General features: G+C 41.0%; 1 protein-coding gene and 1 long non-coding RNA gene across 7 annotated transcripts in view; one reads left to right on the top strand and one right to left on the bottom strand.

The window, feature by feature from the left end:
• The window catches only part of ELAPOR2 (endosome-lysosome associated apoptosis and autophagy regulator family member 2), a 221335-nt gene that overhangs the window by 176998 nt on the left and 24230 nt on the right, over positions 1–20107 (bottom strand). For 3 of the 6 annotated variants that reach the window (XR_014815970.1, XR_014815971.1, XM_003130217.6), the window contains exon 1: positions 14550–14871. The exons of 2 other annotated variants lie outside the window; for them this stretch is intronic. Coding sequence is in view for 1 of the 4 variants with exons in the window: in XM_003130217.6 (XP_003130265.3) it covers positions 14550–14738 (189 nt within the window). In the remaining 3 variants the exon portion in view is untranslated. Of the gene's footprint in view, positions 1–14549; positions 14872–20107 lie in introns of those variants that run through there. One more of the 6 variants, XM_084977242.1, reaches the window with a different exon arrangement.
• The window catches only part of LOC146400046 (uncharacterized), a 31357-nt gene continuing 25545 nt past the window's right edge, over positions 14296–20107 (top strand). Inside the window, exon 1 of the long non-coding RNA XR_014816001.1 lies at positions 14296–14526. This is a non-coding gene — a long non-coding RNA (uncharacterized LOC146400046). The remainder of the gene's footprint in view (positions 14527–20107) is intronic.

The following is a 20107-nucleotide window of genomic DNA, read 5'->3' as shown; positions in this document are numbered from 1 at the left end:
GTCACATGGTTCGCGAGCTCTGTCATCTTTTGCAAATTATTAATTTCCTTTCGGCTTCAATTTCCTCATCTCTAAAAGGAGAGGCATGGATTGCTTTGAGGATTACTGTTAATATAAGCAAAGTGTTGTAAACATTTAATTACTCAATAAATGGCACTTGTTATCAAGACCATCGGAGATAATTAACAGACAAAATACTAGACTTAAGACTGCTCAGTAAGAGACTAGATACACAGTTAATTTTCAAAAGAACAGTGGCTTTTCAACATATCAGGGAAAAAAACGGAACGTAAAATGGTAGGTGGAAACTGCCACCCAGAACAGTAACCAAAAATAGGTATACAAAGATCTGTGCTAGTAAGAAATACAGAATGCCTCAAATACTGAAGCAGACTCTGTCTTCCAATATGAAGATAATGCTATAATGCTGACATTTTTCCCAAATAAATGAAGAGATTTAACAGAATCTAAGAGAAAATTCCAGTGAGAGGTTTTTTTTAACTTTTCAAAATTATTCTGAAGTTGAACTGGAAGACTAAGTGGAGTGAGAAGAGCCGAGATATCTTGCAATGAAAGAAAAGCCAAAGTATTGTAATGAAATCATACTATAAAACTCTGTGAGCAATCTTGGTACAAAAAAGTCAGTATATATAAAGTTGTCCAAAAAAAATCAAACAAATATGTGTATATATAATATGCCATATACTATTCATTAAACAACAGATTTTAAAGAATATTATATATGTTTATATAACACACACAATAGTTGTTATAGAAAACAAATCAATGAAGAAAGGAGGAATTATGGATTATTCAAAATACTTTGTGAAAACTGGATATTCAGAAAATAAAGTCAGGTTTACCTGACAATAAGCACTAAATGAAATTCTAGATAAGTTAAAATGTGGGAATAAAGTTCTCAGCATATTTTTAAATGTCAAAAAAAAAAAAAACTATGCACAGAATATACCCATTCTGTAAGCATACATGCATATTCATAATGAAAGATGTGCATAGATACATGTGACAGGGGCAGCGTAGCCAGATGGTTAAGAGTGCGGGCACTGGGCTGCAGCTAGGCACCCAGTAATCTAACCATGCTGGAAGGACTGGGACTGAGCACATTAGAGTCTGTAGGATGCATAAGTGAGTTAATACATGAAATGCCTTCAAAATTTAGCTAGCTATTGTTATTTTTATATGTTATTCCTATTACAAATGCTAAGATGTTTAAAGAGTGGTGTGCTTATTTGGTGGGATTAAGGGTGGTTTTATTACTTTGCTTTTCCAAAATGCACAGATACTGCTTTTAATTTTAAATAGGTCCAATGCGAAAAATGAAACCATAAAAAAAGTTACAGCAGAGGTCCCATGGTGGCTCCACAGAAACGAATCTAATATCCATGAAGATGCAGGTTTGATTCCTGGCCTCACTCAGTGAGTTAAGGATCCTGTGTTGCCCATGAGCTGTGGTGTAGGTCAGAGACATGGCTTGGATCCTGTGTTGCCCGTGAGCTGTGGTGCAGGCCAACTGCTGCAGCATCAATTTGACTCCTAGCCTGGGAACTTCCATATGCCATGGATATGGCCCTAAAATGAACAAACAAACAAAAAGTTAAATCAAGTAATGTTAGCATTTATCTGTTCTTTAAAAGGGAAGCACTTTTCCAGCATACCAAGCTCAGATCAACTTAAGCATCTACTGATGATTTTGGCTCAAGTTATCTCCCAGTATGCATTATTGATATGTCCAAGAATTATCATTTAGACATCTGTGGTAAACTTATATTTCGAAAGGCCAATTCTTTCCACTCTCAATTTTAGGATGTTAAACACCAAAGGGCACTCACTGCTTGATGTTTACACGGCGGCAATCTTAGAATACAGTGCTAAGGATGACAGAGCAGGAAGAGAATGTGTCCTAAGACATGTGTCCTAATACTAAAGCACTAAGGAGAAAGATGCATCTTCTCACCTGTTACAGTAGGAATACTTTCAGTGAACTGCCCCATAGTAATACAGGCACAGAGCAGTAAACCAGAACTCATGGTTCCCACAGATGTGACCCAGAACTGCAGACTGTCCCAACAAAACAGGAACCTTACAACTTTCAGAGTTCAAAGAAGCTGCACATGGCTCTATAGATATAAAACATCTTCTCAGACAAACTAAATCCTGCATTCTTAGTATTACCTACTAACCTAATCTTGTCCTCTAAATGAGCGTTATACCAATGCCTCTCATGTAGGAGCACACTTTGTTACTGGAACCTCACTATTATGGTTCCCTTAAGTCATCTTCAAGCTAAATAGCCCAGTCTTTGATCAGTCTTCAAGTGTTTGGAAATACTTTCAGAACAGTTCATCTTCCTAATTTGCATCTTAAATGAACACCTCCCTATTTCAATATCCCTCTTGAAATAGCACACCTAAGTTGTATCACTGACCTGTTAAATGTCCACTTCCTATGCACTCCGCTCATATTAATAGAACCTAAGAACCCCCCTGCCTGCCCGTCATTGCTTTTAGCAGTCACACAGGATCTGTGGCTTCAAAAGGACCTTTAAGCAAGAACTACTCATTTTGTACTTGAACCTCTAAATTTCACAACCAAAAAGGACAGTCTACATTTAAAACAATTATGTTTGCCCATTATTCTAGCCTTTTTTGCAGTCATTTAAATTCCAATTATGCTTTCCAACTCATTAGGCATTTTCAGCTTTCGGACTTGACAAAATCTGGTTAAGCCTTCTCAAAACCAAACTACTGATTAAACAGTAAAAGTAGCACAGTAACAGGACAGAGATTAGACACGAAGACTAAAGGTATTACAATGGAACCTTTCCTCCAGTTTAGCTTTCAAATCCTTAAAATTAATAACCCCAGGGTAATTTGTTCAAACAGCCAAGACTCTACCTAGTTATGCCATCAGTCAGCACATACTTCTGCATCTTGTCCAAAGGATATGATATTGCAAATGCCTAAACAAACATCAAGAATCACATATCTGTACCACACTGTGGATTTGCTGGGCACCTACCTACCCCTCTGACCCACAGCAGTTCTATGTGCTATTGCTCTTTCTTGGCTGTGCCTTTTCAGTTTCATTCTCAATCGCTTCCTGCTCTGCTTGCCTCTTAAGTGCCGGTATTTCCCTGAGCCCTGCCCTCAACACATGGTCTTACTAGGTGCTCACAGCCTAGGTGACCTCATCAAACACTATTGGTATCAATTACCTCTTATGTGGCCCCCTTGGGTTGCACTCCCTTACATCCAACTGTCTCTGGGAGAGCACTGCTGGGATGTCCCTTGGGTACTTTAAACTCAGGATGCCAATAATGAACTCATCCTCTTTCTTGCAGCTGCCTCATCTACCGCCAACATTTTCAATCTCAATGAAAGGCAGAGCATCTACCAAGTAGCCCAGGGCAGAAATGCTAGAAGTCATGGAAGACTGATAGTTATCACTCAGCTGTCAAACCCAACTCCTAACCTTCCCCTCCATGCTGTCATTTGCTCAGCTCTGACATTCTTTTCTCCCCAGGGGAGAGGCAACAGTCTCCTAACTGATCTTCCTGCCTCCAATATTATCCCCCTTTTGTATTCCTCCATGCACACCAGAATAATTGTTCTAATCTGATGTCAATGGCTCCCCAAAGCTTTCCTCACAAAACCCTCAGTCTCTGCAGTCCTCACATTCTGGTCATCTGCGGCTGCCATCCTTACATGCGCCTTCACTCTTGCCTCTGAAATGGTCACATGAAGTCTGTACAGTCATACAACCTGTTTTTTTGACATATGCTGGCCTCTGTGTGCCTTGTAAAGCACTCCTGGAAATCTTTCAAAACAGCTCAAACAGTACCTTCTCTGAGATCAGGGCTCCTTAGTCTTATTTAGTTCCCCCTCTGTATAACTCTGTGTAACTCATCACGGCACTTGACCATCTCCAGTATAATCAGACTTCCGTATTCCGTTCTTTTTTAAAATACTCAATGAATTTTATTACATTTATTTGTACAATAATCGTCAGAATCCAATCTTATAGCATTTCCACCCCAAACCCCCAGCACATCCCCCCACCCCACAACCTGTCTCATTTGGAAACCATAAGTTTTTCAAAGTCAGTGAATCAGTATCTGTTCTGCAAAGAGGTTCATTGTCATCTTTTTTTAGATTCCACATGTGATAGCATATGATATTGGTGTCTCACTGTCTGACTAATGTATTCTTACTTTACCTATGAGAGAAATACATGATCTGATCTCATTAAATGCTACACAAACAAATAAACATATGAACGGCCACTGAAAAAGAAGTAACAGAGAATGAAGTAGGGCTGTCTTGACATTTCAAAAGCACACTCCTTGACAAAGACTGTCAACCCAAGCCCAAGATTTCCTGGTCACTTTGCAGCTGCTTCAGAATCTTTCTCAGCCAATCACATAAAAGACTTCATACACTGTGGGAATTTAATAAGGTACTAAGTATCATGACTCAGGTTTTATTAATGAAAATTTATTCCTATATGTTAAGGGAAGTAATTCTATATACATTTTTATTGTCTAAATAATTAATTGCTTTCTCTGAGTTTTATATTATTTCAAAGCACGGAGACAGGAAAAAAATGCAGAGAAATATGTTTTCAATGTCCTGTATATGTTATCCTTACTGTATTAAGACCTTCATAAATAAAAGAAAAACAGTAAGTGAAAACACCTAAACAAATTCCACAAAAAAGAGAAATACAAAAAGCTGTATAAAAATACTGACTCTTAGGAGTGATTTAAAAAATGTCAATCACACCAGTGAGACAGCATTTTCCACCATCAAATTAAAATTAATAAATACAGTTTTCACTGTTGGCCAAGGCAGAGCTCAAAGCCTTCAACCTAAGATTTCTGCTGCAATTTTATCTTCAATAATCTGAAATTCAGACAATGTTTCAGGTTATTGCTTATGATGACATCATAAACTACACACAACTAAAACTACATTCAAAGAACTAAAAATCTAAATGCCCTAAATTAAATCTACTCATTCATTCAACACAGTGCCAGGCACTGTTTGAGGTGCTAGGGATACAGAGCTTATTTTAAAAAAGAAACGGGAAGGGAGGGAGGGATTGCTTTGTTTTTTTGGAACTTAACAAATTACTGAGAGTGGGCTCATAAAAACACACTAAATAATTAAACCATATATGATGATGGATGCCGAAAACTGCTCTGGAGAACAATCAAAGCATAAAATGGGGATAGAGAAGGGGGAGGCTGCACTTTTAAGTAGGTGGCCAGGGAAGGCCTTGCTGACAAGATGACAACTGAGTAGAAACCTAAAGGACAAGAGGGAGAAAGTCAAGCATACCTGAGAAGAGAGCTGCAGGCCAAGAACCAGTGCAGAAGCCCTGAGAAAGGAGAATTAGAAATAGCAAGGGAGCTCCCGTTGTGGTGCAGTGGTTAACAAATCTGACTAGGAACCATGAGGTTGCAGGTTCAATCCCTGGCCTTGCTCAGTGGGTTAAGGATCTGGCATTGCTGTGAGCTGTGGTGTAGGTCGAAGACGCAGCTCAGATCCTGAGTTGCTGTGGCTGTGGCGTATGCCGGTGGCTACAGCTCTGATTGGACTCCTGGCCTGGGAACCTCCATATGCCACAGGAGCAGCCCTAGAAAAGGCAGAAAGACAAATAAATAAGAAAGAACAAGGAGACTGGAAAGGCTGAAGCAGAGTGAAGAATGGGGGAGCAGTAGATGACATTAGAGATTTAGTGGAGGCTGGGTCATGATGGGCCCTCAAAGCCACCATCAGAGCTTCGATTCTGAGTGAAGCCTCAGAAGAGCTTTGAGGGGAAGATAACAGCTTTTGACTTATGTTTTAATGTGATCTCTCAGCCACTCTGCTGAGATCAAACTAGAGATCAAGAGAGGACGTTGCAGCCATAATCCAGCAAAATGCTCTGGTGCTGGGGCCCAGGGGTGAGAAGTTTTGGCTATTCTGAAGCAGAGACAAGAGCATTTACTAATAGATGGGATGTAAGATGTGGGAGAAAAATTAGTCAGAGGAGACTCCAGAGTTTGAAGCCCGAGTTACTGAAAGGGAGGAGTTGCCATTAAAGGAAATGAGGAAGACAGCAGAGGAGTCGGCTTGGGCAAGGTCAGGAGCTCAGCTCTGGACGTGGCAGGTGTGAGGTACCTATCCAAGCAGAGACACTGAGGCATCAGGAGTCCACAAGATGGTTCACACAGGAGATGCCAATTTGAGAGACGGCCATAAGCAGGTGGTATTTAAAGCCAAGGGACTGGATGACATCACCAAGAGTGTGAGGAATGAGGACCACAGAAAAGATGAGAGGGTAAAGGATTAAGGTGGGGAAGCCTCAAAGGAAAGAAGTCAGGGAGGTGACAAGGAACCAGCAAAGACTGAGAAGAATCCAAATGGAGTAAGAGAAAAACAAGGAGAGCATAGTGTGCTTGAGCCAAGTAAACATTCCAGTGGTGAGTCAGCCAGGTCCAGTGTTCTAGTAAGACAGGCAAAGACGAGGAATGACAGCTGGACTTGGCAAAGAAGAGGTCTCTGTTGACCTAGAAAAGAGCACCTTCAGTGAAAGGCTGATGTAAATGGCTCATAAGTAAACAAAGCAGATGTTCAAGTGATGATATTTTACAGTATATTACATATCAACATATCTCATAAATATGACAAAAGTACTTACAAGGAAACATTAATATCATTGGGAAATACTTACAATACGAGAGGAAAAGACACAACTTCTACATAAAATTTGCACTCACTCCTGGTTTTTAAAAAGGAAAAGGAAAATCAACAGGTGGGAAATGTGCTAAAAACACTAATACTAGATAGAGCTGATTTTTTTTTATACCTTTCTTCCTTTAAAATTTTCACAATGCACAACTCCCATCATTAGAAAATATGTGCTTATAAAATGCTTTTGTCAGTAAACAAATTTTTCTACTCACACCCCAGGCCTTTCACACGTCAATCCACTCCCTTAGGTACACTGTTTTTAACTTACACAATAATAATAATATACGGCATTGCATTAAGACTTACAAAGCATTTTTGAGAGTTCCTGTCGTGGCTCAGTGTGTTACAAATCCAACTAGTATCCATGAGGATGTGGGTTCAATCCCTGGTTTCACTGGGTAGGTTAAGGATCCCAGCGTTGCCGTGAGCTGTGGTGAAGGTTGCAGACATGGCTCAGATCCCACTCGCTGTAGCTGTGGTACAGACCAGCAGCTGCAGCTCCAATTCAACCCCCAGCCTGAGAACTTCCATATGCCACAGGTGTGGCCTTAAGAAGCGAAAATGAAATGAAATTTTTTAAAAATAAAATAAAATTTACAAAGCATTTTCAAACACATTAGCTTGATCCTCACAGCAACTCTAATGAGGATAAGGCAGGAGTTACTGTCTCCAATTGAAGACATAGAAAGATTCAAAGAGGTTGATTCGCTCAAGGCCACACAGACCAGTGGAAGGACTCAAATGTGAATAAGTTCTTTAGTGACCTTCAACACGACTTCTACTATAACAAGGAGATGCTCTGCAGTTGGAGCAAAATGCAAATAATACTTCTCCATAAGTAACAAACATTGGAAAATACCACAAAGGCTAACTATATAGTCTTAATATTACCATGTTCTTCTAAGGTCTCTCTCAAAGAAAGGCACTTGATTATTTCCATGTTTGTGTCAGGCTGGAAGCTCCTAGAGAGGGATGACAATATTCCTGTGCATCCTGTATCATTATCCGCATCTTGCCTAGTACCTGGTGTGTAGATCGTTGAGAAGCATTTGCAGATGCGCTTCATCGTGGCAGGAAGCCTCTAGATCCAATTGATAGGATTATTTTAGGACTTTCTAAACTATCTTGCAGAAGCAGGAAGTAAGCTAGGGTTCCAGGTGAAGGAATTTTGGTTATGAAACAGGTCCCTGGGTTTCCGACAACTAAACTGTACCCCTCACTTTATAACTAGGGCCATGGTCTCCATCCTCAGCATGCCTGGAGAGCTGGTTGTGATGGATTGCTGGGCCTCAATCCCAGAGTTTCTGATTCAGGAGGGTGGGTACGGGGCCCAAGAACTTGCATTTCTAACAAGTGCCTGGGTAATGCTGACAGTCCTAGTCTTAGGATCATACTTTGAGAACCACAGACAACGGGAAAAGAATCTCAAAAAGTGAAGTTTTGAACAAGTAACACATATTATCCCAAACTCCACAGCTATAAACTGACTAGAGAATAACCTTCAATATATTCTGATCACTGGGCTTTTGTTTCGGTCTTAAATCTGGTACAACAAAGAGAAGGTGTCAATTAGGATTAAATGCACTACGAAGATCACTTTCTTTCTATAGCTGAATAAATGGAAGACACTCCATTATATTTTCAAGGCCCTGATTAGTGCTCTGAGAGCAGAGCACCTGTACCTTACTCATTTTTGAGCCCCTAAAATGCCTTAAACAAAAACGTATTTAATCACTGTTTGATGAATAAGATGACGAAATTCCTGCCCTCAATGAGCTCATAACATATGGGGGGTTGGGGGACAGGTATTCAGAGCCTCTGGTGAAGAAAAAGGCACCTATGAGCAACTGAGAAAATTGGTGCCCTCTCTGAGCATATGAATCAAAAAAGGTCCTTCTTCCTCTGGATGGATGCAGACCTGTGCAAGGGTAGCTGGCCAGGCATACACAGCACTGGAGAGATTCCAGCCCTTACATGCCCCCACAGCTGGGTACAACTCACCCAGCCATAAAGGGTGGGCCTGTGTGTGCAAAGACTTTATGGGACAGCATAGGTATGCCCATGGGCTGGGACTGGATTCCAGAGAAGAGAAAGGACATCTTGTCTTTAGTGCTCCCGGAACGGTTAGAGGAGATGCTAAGAATTTGTGTAGGCTAGCAGGCTTACTCTGGATGAGATGCTCCACCACCACCACCCATGGCCTTCATCCAACAAACCCTTCTTCATTCTCTGGGTCTTAGCTTAAAACATCTTTTCTTTGGGAATCCCTCCCACCCAAATCAGACTAGAAAGGCTATACGCTACAGCATCATTTTCCATCAGAGAACTTATGTTGAATGTAATTACCTGATATGTGGTACTGTTTTGACTCTACCCACATGAGACTATCTAACTCAATATAGGCAGGGGCCACATGTTTTATGCAACATTTTACTGCTAGTACCTGACACCTAAGTACATTGTAAATATGTGTTTAATGTTGAAATATTACATACAATTTCAGTTTTTAAAGGCAAAAAGAAACAAGAATTATCCATGGCTTCTTTGAGGGGAAGGAAAAGGCAACCAAAATTTAACTGGTGTTCTCTGCCCATCAAGAATTCCTCTAAGTTCCAAAGCACTGCTGAAGAATACACTCCAATAGGAACATGCGCCACTCTATACTATGCCTTTGCTATTTCCATCCCTTGCGCTAAAATATGACACTTCACAGATCTGTCAACTCTTGGTTTAACATTGTAAATATTGATGGTGTGAATACTTGCTCACATTTGCCTAAAACATGAGAAATGGTTCTGAGCATAAGAACTTGAAATGGAAAATTCACCTTCACAAGCAAAACAGGCAAGATTAATTACGTTAACTGCTTGAAAACAGAGGCTAACGTCTTCGGCCACAGTGTGGCTTTAGAACCTCTGAGCCCCTCGCCCACAGCCCATGACCTTCAGAGACTTCCTACAGAGAGGTTAAAGGTTATTTCTCAACTAATCAAAGTCTGAAACAGAAGATATGACCATTTCCAAGTCTCCTGACTTACATGGACTTATAAGCTCCAATTTCTCACCAAATCTTGGAGGATTCTATAATAAAAGTCCACTCTATCACCACTGCCTCACCTCCCAGTTAATACCATCCCCACCACGTCACAGGAACCATTCTGGCACACCAGGGAACTAACTGTCAAGTTCAACCCTCTCTTTTCAATCCTCATCTTATTCAAATTTCTTTGGGCAACCGACACCACAACCAACCCCTTTCTTCATCAAAGGTTTTCTCCCTTTTCCCATATGTGCACTGTTGCATTTCCCTTATACTCATTGTTCCTTATTCGTCTCCTCCAGGTACTGCTTGGCTTCTGCCCCCTTTAATGTTGGTTAAACCCAAGTTCTATCTTTCATCCTTTGTTCTCACTCCCTGGATGACCTCATCCAATTCAGCAGTGTCAACCAGGCCTTTCATTCAAGTGATTCCCTTATCTCCACACCAGCTCAGACTATGGCCTTGACCATGAACTTCCTACTTAACTCTGTGAAAGTCAGCTCTCTGGAGCCAAGTTCCTCATCCCTTCCTCCTCATGCTCCTCTCCATGGAGGTTAGAGGCACCATCCTCCAGTCAAAGAAGAACCTTCCATCCCTCTGATCCTCCATGTCCACCACTGTCAATTCTATCTTCTAACATCAGGCTCTCTTTTCCACCTTCGTTGCTACTCCTCCATTGAGGTCCTGTCATCCTTTACCTGGACTATTACAATTGCTCCTGGCAGGTCTCACCTCTTTCTATTTGCCACCCCTCTAACGTAACCTCCATAGTGTTGTCAAATTAAAGGCTATTTTATTCCTCCTAATTTTTAAATCTTTTCTATTGGTCCCCAGCACCGACCAAATGAAGGCCAGCTTCTTGGCATGAGAGAAGGTCCCCTATAATCAGACTTCTGCCTGCCTCTCAGACTCATCTCTCATGAAACTCCTCAGAGCAAGCAGCACTCTAGTCATGACCAGTGACAGCATAATGCTGTTGTGTGCTTCTGCCATTGCTGATCTGTGCTCTACACCAGAAATGTCTTTCCCCTAAACTAGCCTACACTCACATCTGACACCTGTCTGTGTAGCAAATTCCTACTCATCTTTCTGGTCTCACTCACTTCTTCTCCAGGGCCTTTTTTGATTCCATCCACTAGATTTATGGCTCTTTTCTTCTCTCCTGGCACCAAATCACTTCACCGCAATTGTCAGTTTATGTATCTCTCTCATCCTTACACAGTTAAATTTTATTTTTTTAATTTGTAATTTCACATCAGCTGACATTTCGCCAGCACACAGTTTAAACTCAATAACTGTGAAATAGAAGCTGTTGGCAAAACAGTCATCATTCAATCAAGAATCAGAGACCAGGAGAATCGTATTATGTAGGATCTTAGAGCAGTGAACTAAAATCAAGCCACTTCGTGATTTAATTTTCCAAATTTAAATAATGCATACATGATCCACTTAGTTCTGTTCTTTTTATGCATTTTTATCTCATGCACTCTGTCTTCTAATACTTTATTCCAGCTCTGAATCATCTGTTGGCCTTTACCTTTTTTCCCTCTGGCAGCCCTATTAGGTCCTATTATTCAATGAGTCAAAAATTCCATTCAACTCTTGGATAAGCCTATCCTCTGAACTCTGAAGGCTCACAATAGACACTTCCAGAAATATCAGGATCTAGGTCTACTAATCTAGCAATCACCACCTCTCACGTATTTATATAGCTTTTTCCCTTTCACTCATATTCCTTCTCATCCTCACAATAAATATAGGCAGGTCCCTTTTATAACTATCATCTTATAAGTGAAAAATAGATACTAAGAAAGCCAGAGGATATTTACCCTTCATAAACTCCCCCATAAAAAGTCTACAGAAAATTAATTCTATACTTTCTGATTTCCAGTCTTTTTTTTTTTTTTAATTTCAACACCATTTCCCAAAGCTACATCCTATTATTGTCCTTAGACTGCTGGTACAAAGACTGTACTTTTAATGCTGTCTCCCCTTCCTGTGTGCTTGAGTGTCCACCCTGCTGACTGGATCCTGAACTGAACATTCCAAAGTAATCATTTTTCTCCCCTTTTATGGTCCATAGTCCAATGATTTTGACAAAGGAAGTTGTATTATGAGTTTCACTCCCAAGTCCCAGCCTCAGCAAAGAACATTAAGTGAAACTTTATCTCAGTTGTCTTTCAGAAGAGCTGTTTTTTTTGTTTTGCTTTTTTTCTTCTGAACTCAAGTAATCATAATTAGATCACTCCCATGCCAATTTTCTCTGCTTCTCCTCCTCTTCCTGGTGCAGCTTTTCTCCAAAATCAGACAAGGAAAATGACAGCCTGTGTAACTTAGTTACACTTAACTACTTTATAAAAATGTTGATAAGTGAGGATGAAACTACCGGGGAAAATGAGGCATAGAAGACCTGCAGATTTCCCCTTCAACATTCTCTCCTGTTATCAAGAGTTAGCTTTAGTTTCCAGCCTCAGACCCCCTCACTTTCACAGCTCTCACTGCCCTCCCCACAAAGTGGTAATGAAGAGTAGAAAGAGATAAACATGCAGGAGTGCCCACAAAATAGTTACTTTAACAATGTCTTTGTTCATGGGAGTTTGGCCCATAGCCCTGTCTCAGAGAAAGCCCTCTACATATCCATAAGCATAAGCAGACCCTCCCCCTCAAAGCCTGAAAAATAACCTCCTCTTCTCAATGTTCTCTTGAAAACAATGTCAGAGGAAAACAATGATCAATTCCATAAATTAATTCAGCTAGTTAGACCAGATGCCAAGGAGCAGATACAGCTCCACCCCCACTCGAAAGACCACTTGGCCCCTCTGATGTCCAAAGGAACCTCCAACTCCCAGTCAATCATCCTACAAGTGTTTGTCAGGCACCAGGAAGAATATAAATGGACCTGCGCATCACCATTTCTAAAAACACGACTAGCCACAGGCAGGCCCAGGAGCATTCTCCTAAATATTTTATTTCTATAAATTAAGGCTTGAAACCTCAAGAAATTGAGTCACATGCAATTTCTAAAGTCAGTACAATTAAGTGAACACAGCCTTCCTGAATCAGCCATCATCTCCTTGCCTCTGGTTTCAGTATTTCTGCCCTAGATTTCAGACTCTTACTCCATTCTGTCTGGGTATACATGTGTCGAACATGTGACCATATCAAGGATCAGTCTAGCTGTAACATTACCTCCACTGGCCCTGACTTAGGCCTGTTTCGAGTCTTCATTACTAAGAATTAATTTTACAAGAATCTTAAGACTTTCCACTTCAGGGAAAAAAAAAAAAAAAAAAAAAAAAACCACAGGTTTCGCATATTGGGATTGGAGGCAGGATGCAAGGTTTTAAGTTTATCCTGCTACAAGTGTATCATCCGAAGATGCCCAAGAAGGAGCTTTCTGTGAAAATATGGAATGGACTATTCCCAGGTGACAGGAGAACACAGATTAAACAACTGATTAGACTAATAAACTCTGAAACTAAACACAGCTGTTCGTTGAGATCCTGCCCTGATTTCCCCAGTTACAACACTACTGTGTGCTCACACACGTGCCTTTGATCTGATTTTTTCATTTCAGTTTCTCTTGGGACTGGGATGGTGGGAGAGAAAGGTTGAAATCCATGGAGGATGTCTAGACACAGACATTCTATAAATCAAGCCTGAGTAAAATTCCAAAGTGACACAAAAAAAACAAGGTCTGGTCTTTCTTCCCAGAGGGGCTATTGGCTAACCCACTTTTGCTACAGCAATTAAAATGACCCATCACCCTGATTCCTAGCAATCTTACTAAAAACGGTATCTATTCCTCATATCCTCCTCAATGTAATCACTCAAAGTAGGTCAGAAATGGTGCTTCCTTCCCCACATTGATTTTCATTAAGAGGATACACTTTCTGGAACACTAAAGGGAAAGACAAACATCCTATGCAAGCACCAGATGACACCCCCTATAAATTTTTCGCACAGCCAGTCCAGTTCCCCTAAAAGCAGAAGTAAAATCTCATCCCCCCATAATTTATCATTTTGGCTCTCAATAATAATCTCAAACTTTAAAATACACAGCGGCAATGCTTCAACCAGGTGATGCATATGCACTCTACTCCTTCTACCAAAAGGAGCATATGCACTCAGTCTTTTCTAATTTCCTAGATCACCAACCCACCTCTTCCCTAAGTGCACAGTTTTTTTCTTCCTACTTCACATCCATGTTTTGGCAGAAGGATGCCAAGTGACACCACACACTGGCTTAGCAAGTCCCTGGGGCCTTATCAGCAAGCTGAGTGCAGAGGAGTAGGAAGAAGTGGTCTGTAGATACTGGGGAGTGGAGGGAGGGGGAGGGGGAGTGAAGAAAGGGGGAGGGAGGGACTGGGAAGCCTGGGGGGGGGGGGGGTCTTAGCTGGCTTCTGGAAAAGCTGTGAAGAGATGGGTCTCCAAGGGGCTTCCCCAGTCCCCTCCCCTTTCTGAAAGCTCTCTCAGCCCCAGGTCCCTCAAGCTTGACACTCTAAGAGGATGCCGCAAAGTCCTTCAGAGCCCTCAAAACACTGGAGCGCGAAAAGCATCCCCCCAGCGACAGCAGAGCCTCACACCCTCTCGGCCAGCTTCCCGAGGCGGCAACTTCAGTCCTGGAAACCAATGAAAAGCCCTTTCCTCCAGGGAAGGAAAGAGGCGTCCGCAGAGAGCCATAAACCAGCACAACCCTCACTCCTCTTCTCCCTCCCGCAAACTCCAGGTAAAAGACCAGGTGCGACTCACCTCCAAGCAAGGAGGAAGCGGGCGGCCGGAGGAGGAGGAGGGCAGGTCCCCAGCCCAGGCCGCCTGGCAGCCGGCGAGCGCCCAACAGCAGATCCAGGCGGGGCTCCAAGGCTGTAGGAGCCCGCAGTGGGGAGACCCGGCCCGCCGCCCCCGGCCCCTCCCCCGCGCCGGCCCCTGGCCGAGGAGCATCTCTGTCCCGCTGCGGGCGGTCAGCTGGCAGGCTGGAAGGCAGCCTCCCCGGGTGGGGCGCGCTCCGGCTCCCGGGCCGCGAGGGCTGCGCGCTCTGCTGGCCAGTCGCTCGGCCCCTGCCGGTCGGCCAGCTGACAGCTCGCCTGCGCTCGCCGCCCCGGCGGCCGGCGCCGGTGCTCCCGTCACGCCGGAGGGAGGGACCGCAGGGCGCGGGCGCGGCGCGGGGGCGGGACGCGGGGCGGGGACGCGGGAGCCGGGGAGCAGGTGGTGCGGGCGGGGCGGGGCGGGGCGGGGCGGGAAGCGGGCGGCCCAGCCCCGCGGGTCGTGGGGGGTTGCGCGGCCGCTGGGGACGCGAGCCTCAATAGGCGGTGAAGGGCGAGAGAGGCCGGGGTGTCCCCATAGTGTCTCCCACCCCCAGTTCCCTTGGCCCACGGGGAGGGACGCTTCGGGGGGATGGGGGGAGCCAGAGTAAAATCCAGGACATAGGGACATTATTTTCCGGCGGCTCTTTAAAATCTTCTTACTTCGCGCGTCACACAGATGCGCGCCAGGAGCATCCCTTCCTAAGGATCCAAGCTGGCGGGTGTTAGATCGAATTTTGGAGTTATTAGGATTTGCATGAAATGGCGGGGGACGGGGGAAATGAAATAAAAGTGCAGTTTGTGACTTAGTTTTCTCACCGATTAGATGAAAATAATTAAAATACCTAACCCATAAGGTTGTTGTGAGGACTATATACATCAATGCTCAAAATCACTTGAAGAGTGCCTAGCGAGGAGGGAAGCGGTACGTGCTGGAAGTACTAGTAGCCCTAATTATTGCTGCTGGTGGTGTTCCTTCCTGGGGACAACGTGTAACCTTGGGCAAGTAAGCCCTTTTGTTTTGGAGGAAGCGGTTTCTCCATCTGTATAATGACTAGAGTGTAGTTCTTTTCTCTTTCACTTAAAAGTATACTGAACTGGGTGGTGGGCACCAAGTGGTGAGCAAGATGAACACTGTCACTGTCGGGGATCTCAAGGGCCCTTTCATTCGTGCAAAATTCTGTGAATGTGCTAGTTATCCTGTAGTTCAGCAGGAGCACCCAAATTTCCGATAACCGAGCACCTGGAGAAATCTGCTTGGCAGACTCAATATAACTTGAATTTATCTGTGGCACTGTCCTTAATGTGCTTTTTAATAAAGATTTCCACAAGACATGTCAAAGTCCTCCCTTCCTCTCTCTCCCCTCTGTCTCCTGTGTATGTGTTAGTGTGTGTTCTGAGTGTAACAGTAATTCATGTTTAGTGTAAATACTTTGGAAAATACTGAAGACTATTAGAAAAATATAAAAATCACTAGGGATCCTACCACCAAGAGACATTATTAATGGTATTAGCATCTTGAGGACTTTCCTTCCTGGTACTTAATTGTGTGTGTACTGCAAATCTGGAATTATAATTTGTAACCTGCTTTTATTTTTTCCTTAACATGAATATTTTTCAAGCCATGAAAGTCTGACAGCACAGCTTAAGTAATGTATTCTACTGTTTGGATATATGTAACTTACTATTGGATATCAGGCACTGTTTCTCAAGTATTCAATATTATTAATAATTCAGAATGAATGCCCTAGTACATAATCTGCGCACACATATCTCCTTTTAATTTTCTATGATGTCTCTCTAGAATGGAAATAATTGAATTACATACTATGTGCATTTTTAAAGTTTGATTTATAGTGCACAAATTCCTTTAAAATATTTATGTTAATTTTTATCAGCAGTTTATTATGGGTATTTATTTCATAGCATTCTAGAGTATAATACCTCGGATATTTGCTATTCTGGTAGAAGAGGAAAATGCTATTTTATTATTATTTTTTAAACCTACATTATTTTTATAATTAGTAATGTCACTGAACTCAGGTTTGGCTACTTATCACTCCAAAGCCAATACTTGAGAGGCAGTGTTGGTCTAAACAAAGGGTTGCTTTAATCAGAAGCCTGGCAACCTGAGGAGAAGGCAGACTCCTGTCCCAGAACCAATTCCCCAGATTCTGCTCAGCCATGATAGTTTCTAAAGAGAAAGAAGGGAAAGAATCTTCTGGGAGTTGAGAGCTAGTTATTCTTTAACTCCTTAATTCTTCATTCTTACTTCTTTTAATCTGGGAAAAGAATCAGCAGGTTAGACCAAGTATGGTTTGCATTCAGTAGTTAGAAGTTAAGTTAAATTGCCTAGTGATCTCATTTCTATAATCAGGTTCTTTTAGGGCTAGAGGGTAATGAGAATGGGCAGATAGGGAAGGGGCAAAAGAGCTGTTTTCAGTAACAGTAATTTTTCACATATGTTTACAGGCTATATATTTCCTTCTCTTGTCAATGTGTGTGAATTTTTCACTGGCACTATTTGGCCATTTTTCCACAGAAGTTCAATTTTGTTTTATTGATTTGTAAGCAACCTTTGTAAATTTTATATATCACACCATATTGCCACAATACTCTTCTCAGTTTGTGGTCTTTTAATTTTGTTCCTGGTGACCTTTTTGCAGAAGATTGTCATTTTTGTGTACTCAAATATTGCAACATTTCCTTCTGTGATTTCTTCCTTTTTCTTTTTTGGTCTTTTTGTCTTTTTGCCTTTTTTTTTTTTTTTTTTTTTCCTAGGGCTGCTCCCTTGGCACATGGAGATTCCCAGGCTAGGGGTCTAATCAGAGCTGTAGCCACTGGCCTATGCCAGAACCACAGCAATGTGGGATCCAAGACACATCTGCAACCTAAAAAAAAAATCAACAAAAGTCATAGCTATATCCCAGTGATGGTAAACACATGGATTTTATTTTCTTTTTTATTTTGAAGTTTTTTGGTGAAAAAAAAAATTAAAGATTGCCTAAGCACACAAAACCTAGAAAAAATAAAATCTGAATGAATCCAGGTAAGAAATTTTTTGAAAAAAAAAAAGCAATTTTAAACAGTCAAAATTTAAAAAAAGGGGGAAGTATTTTCTTTATCTAATTAGCAAGAGAATAATTTTAGCAAACGTTATGTTGTTGGTTATACACAAGAAAACAAGTGTTTCTGGAAATCAACTGACAATTGTATTATATCTTTAATATGTTTATCCTTATTTTAGTAATTTTATTTCCAGGACTCTAAGGAACTTATAAGTAAGGAGCACATAGTTTCTCTCTAAGGATACTCACTATTGTCTAATAGAGTTTAAAATGAAATAATCTAGGAGTTCCCTAGTGGCCTAGCAGTTAAGGATACAGCATTGTCACTGTTGTGGCACAGCCTTGATCCCTGGCCCAGGAATTTCTGCATGCCATGGGCACAACCAAAAAAATAAATAAATTAAATAAAATAAGCTAGGTGCCCCGAAATAGGGGAATGGCTAAATTAATTATGCTCTTTCACAACATAGTATTGTATAGACATTAAAAATTACGTTTTCCAGAGAATAGGAAGCAAAGTAAGGAAATGTGATTATATAATGTTATATAAATCTGAATAAACAGCATATTCCTAAGTATGATATGTTGGGGAAAAGGGGGGCCTTCATTGTACTTTACGGGAAGAATGTGGCTAGAAGACGATGAACCTGTTAGCAGTATTAATTTCTCAATGGTGGCACACAGATGCTTTTCTCTTTCATTTTAGAGCTGTTTTTCATAATTATTATATATTATTTTTATATTTTTATAATCATTAAGAATTACTTTAAAATTTTCTATCTTTTGATGCCAATCAGTCCTACCTGAAAAAAATCATCAAAGATGTATACAGGGAGTTCCCATCATGGATCATTGGTTAACAAACCCAACTAGTATCCATGAGGATGTGGGTTCTATCCCTGGCCTCGCTCAGTGGGTTAAGGATCTGGTGTTGTGGTGACCTGTGGTGTAGGGTCGCAGAGGCACCTCAGATCCCGTGCTGCTGTGGCTGTGGCGTAGGCCAGTGGCTATAGCTCCAATTTGACCCCTAGCCTGGGAACCTCCTATGCTGTGGGTCCAAAAAAAAAAAAAAAAAAAATGTATACAAAAATTTAAGAACAAAAAGTTTTACCACTGTTATTGGTAAAAGAAAATAAATGAAACCAAATATCTAATATTAGAGAAACAGTTAAGTAAACACTGATACATAACCATGTATTACCCCAACACAAAGAATATTTAAGAAAAGTGTCTGACAGAGGGATACACTTTTATGAAAATGCTTTCAATTAAATGGGGAAAGTCATGATACAAAATTTATATATAATAAGATACATACAGTATAGTAAAAGTATAAAACATGAACAGAAGAGTATGAACCAAATTTCGGGATGGTGACTGCCCAGAGGAAAAGTCAGGAAAGCGGGATTGGGAAGTATAAAAGGGACTTCACTGGTACCTCTAATACTTTTATTTTTGAAAAGAAAGAAGGATGAAAGGAAGAAAGAAAAGAAAGAGGAAACATCCGAAACAATATGATAAAACATAACAATGTTTTTACTGAGTGTTTGGAGTGATAATTGTTATAATAGTAAATACTTACTATGCACTTAATAAAAGTTACCTGCACTGTTCTAAAAGCTTTACAAGCACTACTTCATTTAACCCTCAAACAACCCTATGTAGTAGGTACTTTTATTATTCCCACTTTATAGGTAAGAAAATAAAGGCACAACTTGCTCTGCAAGATATTGTGTGAGATTTCACTTACATGCAGTCTGATCCTAGGACTCACACATCTAGGAGGTTGTTTTTTCACCCTCTGTGTTTTTCTATATTTTTGAAATGTTTAATAATTTAAATTATTACATAGAATAGGATCTTAACTAGGTTTTAAAATTCACATTAAAAAGACTGAAAAAAATAGACCAAATGATTAAAATCATAATGGATGTTTTCTGAATAATATGAGATGAGTGATTTTTTTTCTATTTCTCTACACTTTTCCACATTTCCAACTGTTCTACAGAAAATACATGTTACCTCAAATTTTAAAAACAAGAAAGCTGGGGTATAAAAAGGAATATGATACTTAAGCTCTTCTACAATATTCTATTATCCATTAACTCGGTCACCATAATTTAAATAAGTGTGGGAGAAGAAGAATGGGGATTTGGGGAGGACAAATGGAGAGGATTCTAAAAAGGAACAGAACATATGTTTCAAAAAATGGAAAACGGGGGTTCCCATTGTGGCTCAGCAGGTTACAAGCCTGACTAGAATCTCCATGTCTTCCCAGGAGATTAGGAGTTTTCTCTGAAAGTTTTTGTATTTTTGTTTTTGCATTTTGTTGATAATCAGGAAAAAAATTGTATGTATATTCCCATACATATTTTGATTACTTGTAGGTCAATTCCTGTCCTCACTCAGTGTGTTAAGGATCCAGCATTGCCAAAAGCTG

This window comes from Sus scrofa, chromosome 9, assembly GCF_054392235.1.
Source record: "Sus scrofa isolate SSC_HxYL_T2T_F1_AM1 chromosome 9, Sscrofa_HxYL_maternal_Yorkshire_Landrace_v2.0, whole genome shotgun sequence".
Lineage (NCBI taxonomy): Eukaryota > Metazoa > Chordata > Mammalia > Artiodactyla > Suidae > Sus > Sus scrofa.
This window is presented reverse-complemented; position numbering and strand designations above follow the sequence as displayed.